Source organism: Mercenaria mercenaria, chromosome 1, assembly GCF_021730395.1.
Source record: "Mercenaria mercenaria strain notata chromosome 1, MADL_Memer_1, whole genome shotgun sequence".
In the NCBI taxonomy this organism is placed as follows: Eukaryota; Metazoa; Mollusca; class Bivalvia; order Venerida; family Veneridae; genus Mercenaria; species Mercenaria mercenaria.
The window spans coordinates 69,352,910-69,374,823 of NC_069361.1; the positions used below are offsets into that span (position 1 = coordinate 69,352,910).

The window sequence follows — 21,914 nt, forward strand, 5'->3', positions numbered from 1 at the left end:
CGTAAATAACCAGTTGAATATGAATGCCAATAAAATACATCTGCCTGCTTTATTCAGAAAACGTACCCAGTTCACAATTTGAAACTTGCCAAAGTCACTTTATCGCGGAATAGCACAATTAGAAATGGTGTATTCCACTTATAATACGAGGATTATACTGCATATTTTTGGACATCCATCAGTTGTTTAGATACAATTATAATTACCTTTTAAAGTATTATGCCAGTAATGTCATTTTAAATCATACTGTACAATTTTTGTATCATTGTCGTTGTGTATTCTAATTCGTTTGTGACACTGTGTCAAAATTGTTCACTCAGGTAAGCGATCAAGGGCAATTATTTCCCTCTTGTTACATAAGTTACGCTAGAAATGCCATTTTAAATCATGCTTTACATGTCCCCGTCTTTTTTTTTTAAACATAGTTTTTTACCATTTTCTCTTACCAACAAAATATATATTTTCCGAAATAATTATACAGAAGTTTAAATAGCATTGAGCGCATTTAAAAAAAAATCTTGGTACATTTTCATAATTACATTTTTATAATTCATGTGTACAATTTATTCACCTTAAAAGTCAGAAAAAAACTTCTGGATGAAAATGAAAATTGGTATGTAAGAAAAAGCGATATTTTTGTTGTTTTCATATTAAAAAATATGAACTGCAAGTTGTCGAAATACAACTAATAATGTATATGCAAAATGTATCGCTTCTCCACATGCGCAACAGCGGAAATAACTCTAGCAGGAAGTTTCATATCGACATTTTGTTGCCTTTTTGGTCTGAAAATAGATAGCAATATGTCTTAATTTCATTTCTTGGTAATAACTGTTCACTAGGGGTGCCAGAATCACTGTCAAAACGATATTTCCTTTTAATTTATCATTTATTTTGATTTTCTGTATTACATTAATCATTTAAATACAATTATTGTTGTACATAACAGAAATCATAAACTTTGCCGAGAATATTTCTTGTTAAAGTCCTGTTTCCAGACCAAGGTATTACTTATTCCAATACATAAGGCCACCTTAATAATATGAACAGCTACGCCAATGTACAGATCTACGACAAAGTAATGACATAAATACTTTTTTTGTTACAGATGTTCAAGTAGGCAATTAAAGCGCATGATCAACGTTACAATATTTGAACTGTACTTACGGAAATTACTGGCTATCACTATATTGAAAGCTGTTGCGATATTGATACTATTTATTTTACATCCTATTTCTAGTGCTGATCATATTCAGAGAATTGATTAATTTAGAAAATCTAGTTCATGCAGTTTCATCTCTTTAGGCCAGTGAAAAAGGAAAATACTATGAATCGAGAGGCCGATAGTCGGAGTGTGGGCATAACCTATGCTCTCCGTGACGATGATGAAGGAACATAACGTGTCTGAAGAAATTCATCCCTCACCTATTAATTATGTGGGGAAGTGGCTAGTAACGGTGCAGGCCTCAAAGGACACCAGTTAGGTAAAACTACCACCGTTGCATCGCTGTATTTCGTTGAAATACTTATAATAAATAATTTGCTATAAACACTATTTTAACAAAAGTATTTATTGTGACAGTCCTATCCGGTCGTATAGTCAAGATTTGGGTATCATTAATTTCGTTGCTCATCTGGGTATCATTACTTTCGTTGCTCATCTGGGTATCATTACTTTTCTTGCTTATCTGGGTATCATTACTTTTCTTGCTCATCTGGGTATCATTACTTTCGTTGCTCATCTGGGTATCATTACTTTCGTTGCTCATCTGGGTATCATTACTTTTCTTGCTCATCTCTGTATCATTATCCTTATTGCTCCTCTGGATATCATAATTCTTCTTGCTCCTCAGGGTATCGTTACACGCATTGCTGATCTGAGTGGGTACCATTTCCTTCGTTGCTCATCTGAGTATCATTACTCTTGTTGCTCATCTGAGTACCATTACACTTGCTGCTGATCTGGGTGGATGCCATTACCTTCGTTGCCCTCCTGCGTGCCATAACCTTCGTTGTCAATCTTGATACCATTACCTTTTTTGCTGATCTTGGTAACATTACTCTTGTTATTGATCTGGTACGATAACCATTACTCTTATTGCTTACTTGGATACAATTATTTTGTTGCTGATCTGGGTTCGTTTACTCTTGTGTTGCTGATCTGGGTACCATTACTTTTGCGGCTCATCTAATAGAACGTTACTGTTGCATTTACTATGAAACAAAGTAAAAATTAAGTAACAAAGAGGGCTCTTATGACCCTAAGCCGCAAATCTGATATAGCAAATTTGAGAAAGGTCAGTGTAAAAATACTTTTGAACGCGATTGTTCAAACGTCACACTTTAGAAACCCCTGTTACTAGTCAATTCGAAATACGTGAACACATCTGTGACAGACCCATGAAAATTGTTTCTGTCCAAGTAACATGATTACCCACTATGCCATTCATAAGAATCAGTTCTTCGAATTTAGCTACGTTTATATCCCGATGTCCCTAAAGTTCATACAAACGTATCCATTTGATCGTCTACACAAGGATGCCCTCTGACCAGTTTTGTTGAGTAAGTTTAAAGGTTTTCTTTTTTTAAGGCGGAAACATTTAAACACGCTTAAGAGATGTAAATACAGTGACAGTTTGATTTGTATTAAATAACACTTCAAGCTCTCATCTACACGCATTTAGCCGCTAAGTGTTGTTACATACACAGACGAAGTCACTTGTATGAAAATATTCTGAATAGTTGGCACATGCTTTCGGCAATCATGGTTGTTTTAAAAATCAGATCAGTGCTATTATGCGCTATGAGCGTATTTTTGATGTCAGGAAACGCGTTAGAATTTAGTGCTGATGTTGTACATGAAATATTTTCTAGAAGAATGGATGACGTTTTGCTTGAAAATAGACTGCTAAGGATTAAGTTAGAAGAGGCAGTTACCAAGATGGATAATCAGACTGACAGGAAACGAATTTAGAAGGAAGCGTCAAAAAGATAGAAAACCAGGCTAAAAGAGGAACGGGTATTGAAAATGCGATGCAAAATCTGAACAACCTGATGGACAAACTAGAAAATAGTACTTTGAACAATGAAAAAGCTATCTCTGAAGTAAAACTTCTGGCAACTGAAACTAAACAGTTTCGCAAAATATTATCAGCAATTAAACAATCATTGCACAACAAATTCGTCATTTTCAAAAATGAGGTGAAACTGCAAATGTCGGTGATGAATATTGCGGTAAAATCGCATACTATCTGTTTCGAAAAACTTTTGAAACTGACTGAAGAAACTGTAAGTGTTAATCTGAATGATAACTCCAGCGATTTGAACGAGACATTTCTATATTTTAAGCAAGAAATCAACACGTGTGTCAGTGGAAATGAGCGAAACCTACAAATGCTCCAAAATGAAACGGATCAAGAATTGGACCACCACACGGAATCTTTGACTGATTTTGGTTTTTGGTTTTTTTTGGGGGGTTTAACGCCGTTTTTCAACAGTATTTCAGTCATGTAACGGCGGGCAGTTAACCTAACCAGTGTTCCTGGATTCTGTACCAGTACAAACCTGTTCTCCGCAAGTAACTGCCAACTTCCCCACATGAATTATCAGAGGTGGAGGACTAATGATTTCAGACACAATGTCGTTTATCAAATAGTCACGGAGAACATACGCCCCGCCCGAGGATCGAACTCGCGACCCCGCGATCCGTGGACCAACGCTCTTACCTACTGAGCTAAGCGGGCGGGCTCTTTGACTGAAATTAATGGTACAATTATGCAACTGATTACAATATATGATGACAAGTTCAACAGTTTCACTAAGTATGTGAAATGGCAAATGTCAACAATGAATGCTTCTGTAGAATCTCAAATTTCCTCACTTGAAACAATTCTAAAACACACAGAAGAAACTATACGTTTCACACTGAAGGAATACTCCAACGATATGAATGAGACATTTTCATATCTTATCTTGGCAAATGTCAACAATGAATGCTTCTGTAGAATCGCTAATTTCCTCACTTGTAACAATTCTAAAACTCACTGAAGAAACTGTTAGTTTTAACGATATGAATGAGACATTTTTATATCTAAAGCAAGAAATCAGAGCGTGTGTTGATAAAACTGAGCGAAACCTAGAAACGCTCCGAAATGGAACGGATAAAGAACTGGGCCATCACACGAAATCTTTGACTGAAATTAACGGTAAAATTCAGCAACTAAATACAATAAATGATGACAAGTTCAACAGTTTCACAAATTATGTGAAATCGCAAATGTCAACAATGAATGCTTCTGTAGAATGGCAAATTTCCTCACTTGAAACAATTCTAAAACTCGGTGATGAAACTGTTAGTTTTAAACTGAAGGAATACTCCAACGATATGAATGAGATATTTTTATATCTAAAGCAAGAAATCAAAGCGTGTGTTGATAAAACTGAGCGAAACCTAGAAACGCTTCGAAGTGGAACGGATAAAGAATTGGACCATCACACGAAATCTTTGACTGAAATTAACGGTACAATTCAGCAACTAAATACAATAAATGATGACAAGTTCAACAGTTTCACAAATTATGTGAAATCGCAAATGTCAACAATGAATGCTTCTGTAGAATCTCAAATTTCCTCACTTGAAACAATTCTAAAACACACAGAAGAAACTATACGTTTCACACTGAAGGAATACTCCAACGATATGAATGAGACATTTTCATATCTTAAACAAGAAATCAAAACGTTTGTCGATGAAAATGAGCAAAACCTAGAAACGCCTCGAGGTGCAAATGATAAAGAATCGGAAAATCCCATAGAATCTTTGAATGAAGCTAATGGTGCCATTCATAAGCTGAAAACAAGAATTGTAAAAGTTGAAACAAGACAAGGTAAAGACGCTTTGAGTGTATTTTATTTTTATAGGGAATGACGCCGCCAAAAATTTAAGAGTATGTATATTACCAGGACTTGAAAGTGGGTCAGACTCTGTTGTTAACTACATTGATTGTGTTTAAAAGGTATAGGCTTCTGAACATTTTAAACACTGTGCACAAAATACACTTGGGAAATTGACCATCCGTATTTTATTACTTACATTTCATTGACTTTCATTTCAATGGTTAACCTTGCTTAATATTTTTCTTGTTCTTAATAACAAAGTACTGGTATCTAAATGAAAGTTGATGGACATTTATTGTAGCTGTTTGAAAAGCGGACGTTTGTTCCGGTGATGATGTCAAGTAGAGTTTACTTCATATATATTGTTCTTGCAATATTGGGAATAATTCGTGAAAACTCATACATAACTGAAGACAATAAATGATGACACTTTATATAACACAATTTAGGTGTGTATATAAAGAAACATTGAAATTAATCTTAATGGGTTAGTCGAATTGGTGTGGAATGTACAGGGTAGTTTGTACTGCCAAGTGCTTTGTCGTAATTGTTATGATATGTTATGGTGGTGATAAGTTCGTATAAATTCCCTCTACTTATATAATTATTTGTAATGCGAACTTGTAATCTCACGTATGCGAATTTAATTAAACCCCTTAAAGAAAAACAATCTCTATAAACTCATTGTGTCCTTGAGGTCCAGTTAACTTTCAGAGAGAGAAAATACGAGGGGTGATTGAAAAGTTTTGCAACTGCCGTTAAATCTCGAAATCCACGTGCAATAAATGCACCAACCTTGCGTGTATTTGTAATTCAAACATTTATCTATTGATGTGTAAAATTTCACTCATGTGTATTGTACATGTTACGAGAACGAGCGAATTGAAAATCTCTACTCGGTGACACTGTGTTAAAAATGCCTGGATTTAGAAGTAGTAAATGGCTAGAAATTCGGACCTACATTAAAGCAAGGAGTCATTTGGGTTTAAGTGCAAGGGATCTTTTTGCTGAAATTTGTGACATATATGGACACTACGAAGTGTCTTACAGCACTGTTATCAGGTGGATATCCCATTTTAAATCGGGTCGGGAGCAGTTGCAAGATTTACCAAGGAGTGGGCGGCCAAAGTCTGTGACCACCGACAAATACGTCAAAAAAATAAAACAACTTTTAGAGAAAGATGCTAGATTAACTTTGCGAGAACTAGCTCGTCTTACGGGGATATCATCGGAACGAGTTTATTCTGTTCTAAAGGAAAAGCTCAAAGTTACAAAGATTTCTGCTCGTTGGATCCCTCATTTGCTGACACCACAGCAGAAACGGGAGCGCGTTAAAAAAGCCAAGTCACTACTGAAGCTGTACTCAAAATGTAAAGGTAATGCGTTCTCTGAATTGGTAACGGGTGACGAAACATGGGTACATTATTTTGAACCTCGGCGAAAGTGTTCAAATCGTGTTTGGGCAACAAAACATTCAAAGAGACCCGTAATTGCCATGAGAATTGCAACAGTGCGCAAGGTTTTATATTGCGTTTTCTTCAACCGTAAAGGGCCTGTCATCCAAGTTCCTGTGCCTAAAGGAAGAACTGTCAATGCTAAATTCTATAGAAAAGTGGTTTTGACAAAGCTTGATCGTTACTTTCAAAAACGCCGACCAAGAAAGGGTATGCGGAACATTTCACTGCTACATGTCAATGCTTCCAGCCACAAAGCCCAACTTGTGAAGGATTTCCTGGCAGAAAGGAAGGTGCGAGTGTTAGACCATCCTGCTTATTCCCCGGACCTGGCCCCGTGCGATTATTTTTTGTTACCGAGACTGAAATCTGAACTTGCTGGTAGACGCTATGACTCTCGAAACGGCCTAGGGGCAGCAATTTATCAGTGCCTTAAGGGTATACCTATTGAGGACTATCAAAAATGTTTTCAAAATTGGATTAAACGCTTGAAACTTTGTGTGAAGGTAAAAGGATTACTTTGAGGGAATGAAATCCTAAAGTTGTTGATCTGACTGCTAATTAAAGAAATAGAAGGTGGGTTGCAAAACTTTTCAATCACCCCTCGTATAGCTCCTCTGGTCCCAATCAGTTAAAAAAACTAAAATGTCTATACTGGTTTGTGAGACATGACAAGAGAGATTTTAGTATTTATGTAAATTTTGGACCAGTACGAACGTATAGTACAATTTAGGTGTGTACATATAGCAGCATCGAAACCAAACTTATTGTGGGTTAATCAAATTGTTGTGGAATGTGCAGGCTCGTATGAACTGCTAGACGCTTTGCCGTAAAAGGTCTGGTATACTGTGGTGGTGGTTAGTTCGTATAAACTCTCTCTACAAATATATATGTGTGTGGGTGTGTCTGTGTGTTCGTCAGACAGTTTGAATGCCAAATACATTTTGACAAACCTCTGCCATCTCCATAATAGCACGTATTTATTGCAGAGATCTTTACCAGTTATGCCTTACTCGAGATTTGCTGTAAATGACAGGATCAAAATATACTTTATGTCATTAAATAAACAGCGGCATCTCAGCATGTTAATATTATGCACCTGTCAATATTTTGAGCCCGTCCGGGGGGGGGGGGGGCGGGCTGACCCAGGGGAATTTGACATTTCAAAAATTTTGTTGTCTAAATCCCCACCCTAGAGACAACCTTTTTTGTCTAAATCCCACCCTAGAGCCTGGTTGGTACATCAAATGTTTGTCAAATTCCCGCCTGTCGGGAATGGTCTTCTGTCTAAAGTCCCGTGTATGCCCGCCGCTCCCCCGGGCGGGCAAAATATTGACAGGTGCATTAACAAACATATCATACTAACATAGCTTTAATATGTCAACTTATATAAATATATATAATCCTCATAACTGATTATCATTATCTATACAGGAAAAAGAGTGGCTTTCTTTGCAAGACGTGCGGAGAAACGGAGTAATGGAAAATTACGTTTTTCTTAAGTACACCTGAACGAACGATCTGCATATGATGCCCGTTTCCTGGACTTTATTCGTTTACAGCGACTGTCATTGAAATGAGAGACGATGTCAATCATATTGCTTGTGGCATTCGGAAGAATTGTATTGTTTCCGCCTACATGTATTTTATTACTGCTAAAATAAACGGTACACGAGCAACAGACGGAAGTGCATCGGCAACAGGGGCAGCAACAATGAATGCATTAATTTTGGTAAAAGGGGATCGCGTATACGTCTACTGTATCAAGAGCACTGACACCAGCCTTTTCGCCTCTTCATTTAGTGGCTTTCTAGTCAGTGCTGATCCTTAAACTTTAGCCTACTAAATTTCTAAAATGAACTGGTCCATCATTGCATTTTGGGCAGTACCACATATTAATCTTAGAGGTGTTCATGAAAATCTACCGACTGAATAGTGAACAGTGCAGACCAAGCCTGCTTGGATGTGCAGGCTTAACTTGGTCTGCACTGGTCGTAAAGGCAGAATCACTTGCCACCAGCAGACTTAAGACTATCTTAGTATCTAATAAGTATGCCCCTTTCGAAGAAGGAGGGGTATATTGTTTTACTGATGTCAGACGGTCGGTCGGTCGGTCGGTCGGTCCGTCTGTCTGTCTGTCGGTCGGTCGGTCCGCAGACCAATCGGTTTCCGGATGATAACTCAAGAACGCTTGGGCCTAGGATCATGAATGTTGATAGGGAGGTTTGTAATGACCAGCACATGACCCCTATTAATTTTGCAATCGGTAGGTCAAAGGTCAAGGTCACAGGGGCGCAAAACTTGAAAACTGTTTCTGTTCAATAACTCGAAAACCACTTGATTCAGAACCTTCAGACTTGGTAGCATGATTGGACTTACCAAGTGGATGACCCTTTTTGTTTTGGGGTCAGTAGGTCAAAGGTCAAGGTCACAGGGTCCTGAACCTTGAAAATGGTTTCCGCTCAATAACTTGAGAAACACTTTACCAAAAACATTCAAACTTTGTAGCATGATTGGACTTATGAAGTCATAGCGATCACAGGATTGGACAACCAATCATGGGGCATACATGTTTTACAAACATCTCTTGTTTATAAATAGAAATTAATAACTTCATTCGGGGGACTTGTGATTAGTGTGATTATTGTGTGGCTTACACATTCAATCATTCAATCTCAAATTTTCCTCTTACACATTGACTAAGAAAGTATATTGGATATCTTAATCATTATTTGCAGCTATTCCAAATTTTCATTATCAAATGAATTCCTTACAAGATTTTAGCTAAATGTCTTTTATTCTAAACTCTGTGTTTAAAAGTACTTTCACTATAGTATTTTATTCAAAGCATGACGTTCAAAATCATATAATCTTCAATTTAATCTGGATCGCAACGCAGAGAATTCCAGAATTATGTAAATTAATTAAAGGTAAAGATGCAAAACCCGGGAGGCAGACTTTTATTAGAAAAAAATGAAGATCTAATAAAATTTAAAGTAGACACGAAATAAAAATAAGTATATCTGAAAAATTTAGTATGAAACTTCACAAACGTGGCTTTGACTGGGGTTGACATTGTTTCAACTTATTAAATTCCTGGTTTCAAATCATCTAAGAAGTTTCACACTAACATTGATGGATTTTTCAAACGGAATGTGTGAGTTATGTGCGGAATCTAAATTTTCTTTCAATAAAAATACATTCTGTTTGCATAATTATTATGATCCGATGAAGCGTTTTGCGTTACATTGTGAGTTTGCGATAGGAAAACGTGTTGGCCAGTCAGATTTATTGACGATTTCCCGGAATGTTTTACAGGCATGTAACATTGTAATCAGCTTAGAATTAAAATCAGTTCTTTACGTTATTGTCCGTTTAACACTGAAAATTGTGTTATGAAAGAAAGTCGTAGCGCAATAGTCAAAATGACTTGCCGTGCGTCAAGTTAAATGTAAACAAGGAAATTTGTATGTGACAACAATATGTCAAGTTTTACCTGTGGACGCCGAGGTCGTCGCTCAATTCGACGTCAAAAACTGTCTGCGGATGTACGCCTTGAAGAACGCCTTGAAGAAATTACTATCAGTAAAGAATTTAAAATGGATATAGTAGTATTTGCTTTTGTTTTATATATAATTGCTTACCAAATGGAGATGGGTTTATTTACTCAATGAAACATTTTAATGTACTTTGAAGAGTCTTTTGTCTAAATAAGATGTTCAAAACATTCAGATCTTGAAGGCATATGGTGCAAATATTTACGTTATGTTGCATTTGAGTACAGCTATTGGTCTTGCTGAATTAATTAATGTTAGATATAGCTCTGTAATTCAGCATATTTAGCTCTATAAAAGTAAAGATGTAAGCTGTAACGGCTAGTAACAAGAGGGAGTAGGCCCATCGAGAACTCGACATGCGACCGCAACAGAGTATCTTACAAGTAATCCAGGGTAGGAGGGATGGGATATCAATCATTATCTAAGAATTTTAGTGTATTTTTTGAGATTTTTCAAAAATGGGTTGCAGGCGTAAAATAAGTTAATTCATATGATGTTATTGTTTGATTTTGTTGAAATTTTTATATGCTATCAATAATATATTGTTCTATGGGCACACTAAACTTCGAGATATAACGTTCAGTATTTTTAAAATGTTGGCAAAATACAAATGGTGGTTTAGCTGTTTTGTTCAGTACATTTGTAATATTCTAAAGAAATAATGTTTCCTATTAATCATTTCATCGGTATTGCTTTCATTCTTACATTATTTTGTGTAACTTTTTTTTGGTGGGTGTATAGAATTTATTCTATAATTTATTCTTATTCGGTGGTCAAATTGTATATAAACGATACAAAACAACAGAAGGACAATTCATTCAGCTTCGCTGTAGGTGTCATTAGCGCTACCTATAAAGGCTATGGCAGTGCTTCTGTCGTCATTTATGTCGGTCGTGTCATCTGCAAGGTTAATGTTTAAATTGTCCGTTGAATGAACGAGCGATTGCATAGCCTCGGATTTTCCTGAGAATACTTGGAAACGCTGGCGACAAGTGATTTGTCTTAAGATCTAAGATATTCTAAAGATTTTAGAAGCCATTTTCTACAACGATTACCTGACATGTCTAATGTACTTTTTTCAATAACTGGACTAAAAAAGATAATGATATTAACGACTAAATATACGCAAGATTGACCTACTTTATCTGCATATACCCTTTGCATCTGCAGTGGTGCATTCAACAAGCAGTTTAACCCATATTATTATACAAGACCCTAAATTATTGTCGTCAAATTGAGATATGGGGTTTTGTTTTGGGATCCTGCGTCCTTGAAACGCGGCTATTTCTATTGAATCCTTATCCTTCATTTCTATGGATTTTTCACAAGCATGCCGAACTTAATTCCACAATGTCTGAATGTCATATCTTCAAACTCCTGCTAAATGTTAAGGCATATATATTTCGATATACTAAGATTTGTTTGTTTGTTCGTTTGTTTGGGGTTTAACGCCGTTTTACAACAGTATTTCAGTCATGTATCGGCAGGCAGTTAACCTGTATTTCTGGATTATGTGCCAGTACAAACCAGTCCTTCGCCAGTAACTGCCAACTTCCCCACATGTGTTATCAGAGGTGGAGGACGAATGATTTCAGATAAAATGTCGTTTATCAAATCGTCACGGAACATACGCCCTGCCCGGGGATCAAAATCCTAACCGTTCGATTCGTAGACCAACGCTCTCCCTACTAAGCTAAGAAGGCGGGTCACGTCCCGTCAGATTTACATTGATATGTAATGTTGGACTTTTAACCTAATGACTGAAACGGTTGGTTTTGTTTTGTGTTTTCGTTTGGTTAAACGTCACATCGACACAATTATAGGTCATATAGTGACTTTTCAACTTTTCATGGTGGAGGAAGACCCCAGGTGCCCCTCCTTGCATAATTTCATCACGGGCTGTGCACCTGGGTAGAACCGTCGAACTTCCTTAAGCCAGCTGGGTGACTTCCTCACATAAATAGTCTATGCCCCAAGTGAAGTTCGATGTGGGGCAAGTAATTTGAAGTCAGCGACCTTAACCACTCGGCCACAGAGGCCTCCAAATGGTAGGTCATCAACTGAAAACAAAATAATATTTCATGAAAACTTCGTTATATCAAGATAATCTTTTGAAGTATCGCGATAGCTACCTAGCTTTCTCGTGGCAGAAATATGCCACCATATATTGATGCCATATTGTTTTAGGGTTTTCAAGTCTCTGTCGGTGCATATACAACAATAGCTATCAAGAATATATCCTGGACACTGGCATTGCCATTTGCTAATGGGACATGAACGAACAACGGTCATATTTAGTTCATATCAAGTTTAATAAAGATTTATTCAACACTTAAAATTGTTCAAATATTTATAATTATACATTACTGCAACAGTCATAGTATCTCTGTAGCGCAACCAAATTAGATTGAAATAGTGTACATTCCGAAGCTACACACTGTTCTTAAACTTTACTTTTCGTTCAGGTACTCCTCATAAAATTAACTAACGTGTTTGCAAACCAGGACGGTTCCAAACTGAAGGGGAAGAAGATTTTTTTCGGAAATATGTCGATTGATATGACAAAATACAATACATAGCATTAACCAGACTAAAAACCGGGCAAGTCTATATAATGTGCTTACTCTGAATGCATCAATGTCGATTCTATTGGATTTTGACCTGTGTACAATTAAATGTTAATTTTCTGTTTAATTTGCATTTATTTCCTCTTTCTTGGTTGATATTAACATCTGCCCTTGTGGAAATAAGTATATGAGTTTCTGTTTAATCCAATATCATAGGGAATAAAGTATCTATTTCATAGTCACTTCTTAGTTTTCTGAATTTTAATAATTTTGATGTAGTTATGGCGGTAGTTATCATGTTTCTGTTTTTCACTGAGGTCTGGGGCGTTGAATTCTTCATGTGAGGAAGCCATAAAGCTGGCCGTCGGAAGGTCGGTAGTTCTACCCAATTGCCCGTTCGTCATTAAATGATACCTGGAGGGGCACCATCAAAGCTTGAAAGTCACTATACGACCCATAATTGTGTCAGTGCCTCGACAAACCCAACAAAAAAGTAATCACGATGATTTTATAAACAGAGAATATTAAACGAGTGTGTTTTCATATTGAAATTACTAAACTGTGAGTCTATGCCTCCCATTTTGTTATTGTTATTCATTATCAAAGAGTTAAATTAATGGACCAAGAGCATTCGACTAATGTCTTCTATACATGAAATAACGTCAACGTCAAGCAATTGGCATGGCTTTACTTCACTCCGAAGACATCGAACTAGATAAAACACCAATGGATGATAAATATTAAGCCACATGGAATAGTCAAATGATTAAAACAACTTAACAAAATTATTCAACCATTGATATAAATTTATCAATTTTAGATAGTACCGAAGGTATTTGTATATTATGTTACTGTCTATCTGAACTTAATTCATTAAGCAAGTTGGAGAATTGCAGAAAGGAGCTGGATTCGGCCCTGAAGCAACACTGAAATATGCGTATGAACACAAAAAAAGATAAAATTGATTCAACAAATTATGTAATTCCAAATCAAAATGCTTATAATAATTAATGTTGGAACTGCAGTGTTTAACTCATAAAAAATGCAATAAACCGTCATGTTTAAAAGACTTGAGAAAGATATTTAATATGTGCTTGGGTGTCCCTTTAGATATCAGCTAGATGTATAATTCTTTTTTATGATATTGTAGAGTACTTCAGCCAGGAGATCAAGTTGTTTTTTTATAAAATGCGATGCAATATATGGGGCTACTGAATACGGTTGTGTTTAAGCAAAATAAAGAAATAGAAGACGACAACGATATCAGTTGTAAAACTCAAAACGAACGCATTATAACTAATAATGGCATAAGAAATCACAATCCAAAATCAGAAATAACCATAACGCTGACGTGCACCAGCTTTCAAATCGAGACGGTTGCCCTGCTAAATAGCAGACCGTATTCCTAAAAGCTATATAATCACAAGTTTAGAATTTCATTCCTTAATAACATTGATCTGTATCCACCTTTGTGTATATATATATATGTATATTTGTTCACATGTTATTACAAAATGTATGTTTTGTAATCTGTGTTTATCAAATAAAAGATCTGTTCTGTTCTGTTCTGTTCTGTTCCTTAACCTACAATGTATCCTAAAACGATTTCATATATACAGTGTATCTACATTTGTATTCAAAAATGCTAATTTATTTATCCTGAAGAAGCTAATCCGAAAGTTAGGAAAGATTTTTAAAATACATTGAATGAATTCTTTAGGAATGAGTGATATTTACGTTGACAAGTTTAGATAATGGCGCCTTCGCGTCTATCCTACCCAAATTGAGGCTTTTAGCTCTATCTATAAGCTTTTGTTCATTAAGCAGTCTCAACAAATCTGATTCCCCTTAGGAAATTTCTAAGCCAATCAGAGTTGGGTAGGAAGTCTCTTCCTAAAATATGCTAAGAGGATCAACGAAGTAAACTTACAAATAACATGACATTCGACAAAAAATGAGCAATAGTACACAATGAAAATACATCTCTCATGGTAGCAAATCAAGTATTGAAGAATATATTTGGGTAGATAAAATGTACTTGATGAATTCTGACTGAGTTCCAAAAGAAATAAAGGTCCAATACTAACACCCTAACGGGTATTATATGAAAACCTGAGCTTGTAGCTAAGACTTCTTATTTTTTGAAAATTTGGCCCGCTGCATCGGATCTGACCAAGTAGTCATGAATATGTTCAAGAATAACCAACAAATAAACAAAATAAATTGCCAATTTCAAACCGAAAGTATGTTTTCCGACTGCTTACGAACTCGTCGCGCATCTTAAGCTTGTTTTGGAGGAATCCTCCGAAACGAGACTATAATTTATAAATAGATGCAACATATGTTATATGCCCAAACGATAATGTGATTTTTACAAACTTAGCATAGGGAATTCAACATTTTTTGTAGCTCACAAAAACATCATGAAAATCATTCTTATGATACAGGTAATATACAGCTATACTACAAGTTTTCGGGAGGACAATTTAGGCCCTTCCCGGATAAAAGTGTTTTCACAACTTCGTCTGCAAACTTTTTCAGATAATCTCTTTTCAGCATAGTTTTAGGAATATAAATGAATAACTACTGTAGAAACAAAATGTGACTGAAATGTACCTAAATACACTGAATCATGTACATATGGCTACATTAATTCAATAAAATTTTAGACAGTAAACACATTGTCTTCACCTAATATATGTCACTGTCAATTTGAAACTAAAAACTTGTACATCTCATATTTTTCATGCAAATCGTTCATAATTACCATCATGGAAATACAGTTATTTTGTCGCGCGTCTTTAAACGGATATTTGTTTGAATTAATTTTAAAATCATGTGATCACGTGATCCCGAAGAATTTCCGACCGACTACGGAACAGCGATAAACTCAAAAGTAGGACAAAATGACTACCCATGTCGTTATTATACCAGATTTTTATAGCGCCCTTTTCATGATTAACACATTCAAAGGCGCTTTACATAATCAAAGGCAGCCACAAAGGGAGCGGAATTCATCCTCTACTAGTACAGACACAGAGCGATCTGATCAGAGGGACAGAGTGTATACCACTAATACACGCGAAGCCTTTACCTGGGAAGAACCAATACAGGCCTTAGTTAGGTTGGATACACTAAAGATCATCTCAGAAATTTCTGTGCCTGGACCGAAAGTCGAACCCCGGACCTCTGGATTGACGGTCAAGCATGTTAGCACTAGACCATCGGCAAACCCTTAATACACATGATACAGCTGAATGCACAAGTTCAGTTAATAAATCGAGACAATTTAGTTGAAATGCTATACTATGGAAAAAAACAATACAATAAATATAACTTATATATAACGTCATGAATATGGTAGAAAATATGCATGATAGTAGTTTACATTGCTGAATACGTATTCTTCACACAAAACTATTAACACTTTAACATTGAATATAAATTCATTATAACCTTTTAAGAATGCACAAAATATGTGGCACATATTTCCTACATTTTCATATATGTTTCCATTACTGTTGTCCAAAGTGATGTTCTCAGACGTAAAATTGCATACAGAACAGAATAACAAAGGTGCAAATATGTCAATACATAGTATACTGCAATGTGTCTACCATGTGGAGAATAAGAAAATACATGTAATAAATGAAATAAATTACATACTACAAGCATTCGAACATTATGTTGTTGTTGTTTTTTTTAAGGTTGTGGGGGGGGGGGGGGGGGGCGCAAAACAATAAAAGCTTCAACAGCGTATCCTAACTAACTATACTATCAATATTCATTAGCATACAAATTGGGTGATGAAAAAAATTCATCTCCAGTCATTGTGTTTGCAATTAAATAGATAATGGAATTCATTACCCAAACGATTTGAATTACAAAGCTGACGGCGCCTTTATTCTCTGTGAACATTAATAGACCAGCCCTTTTCAATAGGTAACTTATGGTAAGTACATCTAGATTCAAAACGTACAATGATAAAATTAGTTGTAAGTATTCTCAAGAAATATTCAGTTACACATTCCATAGTTTAGATAGTTACTAGAGTTTTCAAAAGCACTAGTCAAACTTTGTACAAACCGATCCTTTAACCGATTTCTAACAAAACTCTAAAACATACAAATAGAAACAACACCTTCATTCAACCAGTTATGAAACAAAACAAGACACATGCATAGTCTATCCAATTTGATTTTATGTTGCGCAGTGTCGAAGGAAGATAATTTATGATATTCTATACAACAGATTACAGTTTTTTGTCTTCTTTATACACACTATTTTACCCCCAAAATTAAAAGTATTCAATTTTGAATTTGTACTGAGAGTGGTAAAGCTCCTCGGAAGGTGCAGAGCTACTTTCACATAGAACATAATTATGGCTACGGTCCAAACTGATTAAGCATGAAGCAGGTATTTTGTTGCATAACTTAAAACCGTAAAATTTTAAATAATAAATGATTTGTTTATATGTACATTGATTTATAGGGTAGGCATGGCACATTTTACGATTACAATACTATCTGTAAACTTTTGTCACATTGAATCATCATCCAATTCGAATAGGTTTACTACCTTTTTACCTGTCGGCGGAGGGATTCAAACAAGGGTATTCTTAAAAATGAAGAAAATTGTTTAGATTCAGTTGATTTGTTTTGTTTGGATTTACATAAGTACGACAGAATAATATTTATTGGTGGGGGTGTGTTAATTCTAATATTTAAAATAACATCAATGTCTCAGTCAATGTGATTTAATAATCAGTACTGAGCTTATCACACATCATCTAACACGAGTCTTGTCATCTATTATATTGTTACGGTCGTCTTCTGTACTTCAAATGAATTACCTTCTTTGAACGGTTTATTTAGAGAAAGGTTGCAAAGTACCTTCTGTTCGGTGGTCGTCTGTGGCTAATACAGGAAGAAAACGAATCAAGTAATTGAGACAAAGGTTCTCAACATTGATAGCCACTTCGAAGTGTAGTGTATGCGGATTTCGAACCCGTTGAAATGTCAGTCATGTTCAGGTCTCCTATATATACGGTTTTGAAACACCCTTTATTGAGAATGTGGATGCCTCGTATTGTGTAGGTTACCGGTATAACTAGCTTAGGCGAAGATGCCATATTCTCAGGGCTATGGAATGTTCATACACTGCACTCTGTTGCGGATTAATGTTCGTAAGAATATAAAGCCGTCTTTCTTTTAAATAATCTACCGTTTACACTATTTTTTTCCGGGCAAATCAGAGCTCTTCATTAAGCATTTTCTGATAATATATGTAAACACTTCAAATCAATATTTCGTTAATGACAAGCTTTCTGATTACCAATTCGAATGTGCTAGTTAGTGTCAGGTTGTTGCACAGATACCTCTAGGTCAAGGACTGAACTCATGTTTAACTTCGGAATTACATGGGCAGTAGACGGTTTGTTCTGATCACATGTACTGAGTCCAGGTTTGCAGACGTCTATTGTCATATATCCATAGAAACTATTCCATTCTTGAAAGTGAATTAGTGTAGCAATAAAGGTCGGTCCCTGTTAAATTCGTTTCATTCTTTACACTATTAAAGATATTCAACAAGTTTCAAATATTATTCAAATTTATTTCCCATATTTATGTCGAGTTGTGATAGACGTGTGCATTCCTAGTTTAGTTAATAGATTCAAATATGATGCATCAATATGAATGCAGCACCTTTTGTTTTTGTTACTGAATATTTTATTTCTTCATCCTGGTTCTTTATCAGACAACGGATCCTCATTTAAAAGACCATTGTAACAGGCTATAATTTTGTGTTCTTATATCATGTTTAACAGGGCGGCTTAGACAGCAACAGTAAATCTAATTTTTGAGAAAGGCCATTGATCATCTCAGTTGTACTGTTTCGAAATGCAGCCATTTCATGTTTCACCTGACCCATTTCAGTTTGTAATGTCTGAACGGCTGATGCCAGTTCTGGGTGTTCCAGTTGTTGCTTCGGAATTGTGTTTTCATTTGAAACGTCAACAGCCATGTCGAAACCTGAATCCTCAAGACTATCTGTTGGTGGCTGCAATTTAAGGTAAAAAGGCGGATGTTCATCTGATGGAGACCTTTTTGTTTGCAACTCAGAAGGAGAGATTAGTTCTGTTAAAATCTCACAAATTGGCGTAATCATTATCCTACCATCTGACATTCCACCTTCTACCATGCCGACAGCCACAAGCTCATTAGACCTGTCTTTTGCAAAAACGAGTGCCCCAGAATCGCCACTTAATGCGAACGGGTTGCCTCCGACAGAGAGAATTTCAACCTGATTGTGGAGAAGGTAACCAAACTCAGAATAGCCACACATGTTGGTCCTCCGAATAATGGAACCATTCATGCGCACAACTCCTCTTGTTACTCCAGTGATGGCACCAAATTTAACCACTTCAGTGCTGATATCATCATCCGACAAATTACGTGTCATCCCCGTATTAAAAATCATTGGCCGATTCTGGTCAAAACCTGCAATAAAATGCATGAAATGCATATTTTATCAATGGATGTTCATTTCTATTCCATTCGTTTTTTGTTGTGATGTATTCTATTTATTTGTTCACATCTGAAGTAGCAGTAGCTAGCAATAGCTAAAGACAGTAAACAGAAAAGTATTATGTGAATATTATACAAAAAATTTACTTTTAATGTATTTACAAATAACCTAGTGTTTTCATCAGCACCTAAAACTAATATCACCGACACTTATGTCTCACCTCTATCAATACTGTTTATCTGAAAAGAGGTGACAGACTGTTCTAAGATCGTAAATCTATGCCAACTTTGACTTATTCAATGGTCATCTAGTGTCATTTCAGCAACCTTGAACATTATCAAATGGCTCTGATGACTTAATGCACACACATTTAATATTTGTTTATTTGAAGTTTGTCGAGATTTTATGAATTTATAAATTTTACATGTAGCTTTTGTGAAGATTGCCTCAATGTAGCCTCTTCATGTTAACAGTGCAAAATTTGACAGTTTTGGACAATATAAGAACCAAAAACGGGCATTAATTTTAGAGATACCACATCAACCTCGTCCATTATTTAAGTGTTCTGAGATTTTGTATATGTATACACTATGTTTAAGTTGATATATGTGGTCTCTCTAACGTGAATGTGTTAAAATGTAACATTATGACACTTTTGACATTAAATGGCCTTATCGGAGCATAAATGCACTTGATCGAGATCTTGTAGCAATATATATTTAGTACTAAAGGAATACGGTCAGTTAAACTGATTTCGGTAGGACGGCGGGTGCTGACAACTTCTCTCCCGTTAGCACGTCTTGCTCAGGCTCACGACGAATTTTTATTACGGACACCTATGCTATTTTTCGAATCCGTTAATTGTACAGTTTCCCTGCCAGTCCCCGATACATGAGAAATTTGAAGTGTTTAAAGCCATTAACAAACAAATTGCAGAGAAACTGAGACAAAACACAACCGACAGTAAGGTACTTTACTTTTGTGAATATGATAACAATAGAAATATATACCACGCATAATTTTGCAGACTGTTGCTTTAAAATACTGTTCAGAAGAAGGAAAGATATATTATGTAAATCTATACTGTCCATGGCACATGGTAGAAAACACCGAACGCCTTTTTATACTTATCTTATACTTATCTTTTTTATTATAATAAATATTTTTGTCTAACAAATTCTTCTTGTAGTCCCTGTGGTGTAGATTTCATTATTTCATATATAAAATGCAATATTTAAATAAGATAAAGAAAACTAAAAGTGAAATAGAACTCTCATAATTATTTTAAAAAAAACAATATGTTATTTTCTATCTGTTTTTCGATACTCTGACATCCTAGACAAGTATGTAAGACATACAATTATACCTTACTGAGAGAAACGATGTTCTATACAAAACAGGAAACGGACAATCGAAATACATCCTGTAAAATGAAAAATAATATTTTTTCAAATGCAACCTGTTCTGCTTGTTCTGAAATAATTTGAACAATGGTCTTTAACATGAAGAAAACAAATCTGCTTGGATGTAATGTACGTCTCCGATATATGATGCTCAACGTATTTTCTGTAATCGTTCTGTTTGTCAAAATACGTAAAAGATATAGCTTTGCTAATGTTCCATTTATAATTCGATAATTGTAAACCAAGATACTGTCATGACTATATAACAAGAATGTTCCATACTACTTACCAGCTTCCCTGTAGTTATCGGCGTCAGGGAAATCGCCAGATCGTGGAAATCTTTTAGTTATTTGGATCAAAGCAGCATCAACTCCACTTTTACCTTCGCCACCTTCTTTGTACACAACGCTGACAAGTCGACCGAAGTGCCTTGATCCGTGACTTACAGGTTGATACACTAAATAATTACAGTCGGTTCCAATGACAGCTTTACCTCCGTTGTTGTCCCGTAGATTTATCATATCATCAGGCTTTGAGACTACATGAGCACATGTGAGACAGCAATTGCCAAATTCGGGATGATGTACAAAGCCTCCTAAAGTACCACCCATAATATCACCTTCCGTGTTAGTCACGTTTGCATGCACCGCACATCCCATCTTTAAATTTTCATGAAATTCGTTCGGACCACCGTTAAATAGAGTAAATCCAGCCTCCCTTACATCAGTCGGGAATCCGTCTATTTCTGATGGGAATGGTTCTTCTTTAATTGGAATCAAACCTTTGATATGAACATATAACACGATGCATGGCTTGTTTGTTACAATTAATTCATGTCTGGCTTGGCCAAACCGTTTTGACTTGAATATGCTTGGGGATATCATACTAATATTGCTGTGATTTTCCATCAGCGTTTTGGCATGAGCTTGTGTAGATAGTTTCAACTTATTCAACAAGGTTTTGTCAAACTTCGTATTTAATTCCTCTGCCAATACTTTCCTACTTTCAGAGCTGTATTCAGAAATGGCTCTCTGGTATATAGAGAAGCCTTCAAAATCGACTTCGATTGATTTACTCCGTGTGCATACAACGAATACCACATCAGTCTCTTCATCCCCTTCCTTTCTATATGCTGACCATACATTTACTATGTCTTTTGATTTCTCCTCTAGGTAGCTGCATATGTTCTGGCAAATCTCTAAAAATATTTCTGTCTTTCCGAATGTCTTGTACGCCTTTGCCACTTCATCCGATTGTGGTAATACACCGAGTTTCAGTAGATGTCGTGCTGCTTTTTCGTTTGAGGTGTCTAGTGCTGTCGTCCAGGTTTCTAAGAGAAAAAAAGCAAGACAAATTGTCTGAATAAGCAATACTATTACTGATATGAATATCATGTATTGTGTTCACAGCAAGACATATGACAAGTACGTACACATCAAAACATTTATTACGAATGTATTGGACAGTAGTGTCATTGTAAAGCATGCCTGACATGCATTGAATAAAGTT

General features: G+C 35.8%; 2 protein-coding genes across 4 annotated transcripts in view; one reads left to right on the forward strand and one right to left on the reverse strand.

Annotated features, from left to right (window-relative positions):
* The first annotated feature begins 1,676 nt into the window (after nt 1–1,676).
* Nucleotides 1,677–12,822, forward strand: LOC123534847 (repetitive organellar protein-like). The gene is made up of 2 exons (XM_045317293.2): nt 1,677–4,886; nt 7,785–12,822. Exons 1-2 carry the CDS (start codon nt 3,950–3,952, stop codon nt 7,850–7,852), a joined length of 1,005 nt encoding a protein of 334 aa, XP_045173228.2. The 5' UTR covers nt 1,677–3,949; the 3' UTR covers nt 7,853–12,822.
* A 325-nt stretch (nt 12,823–13,147) lies between these two features.
* Nucleotides 13,148–21,914, reverse strand: part of LOC123534853 (uncharacterized) — a 50,514-nt gene continuing 41,747 nt past the window's right edge. For all 3 annotated transcript variants that reach the window (XM_045317306.2, XM_053550197.1, XM_053550200.1), the window contains 2 exons: nt 20,695–21,735; nt 13,148–18,974 (listed from right to left, as the gene is read on the reverse strand). In XM_045317306.2, the coding sequence (XP_045173241.2) occupies nt 18,295–18,974; nt 20,695–21,735 (1,721 nt within the window). In that variant the 3' untranslated portion in view covers nt 13,148–18,294. The remainder of the gene's footprint in view (nt 18,975–20,694; nt 21,736–21,914) is intronic.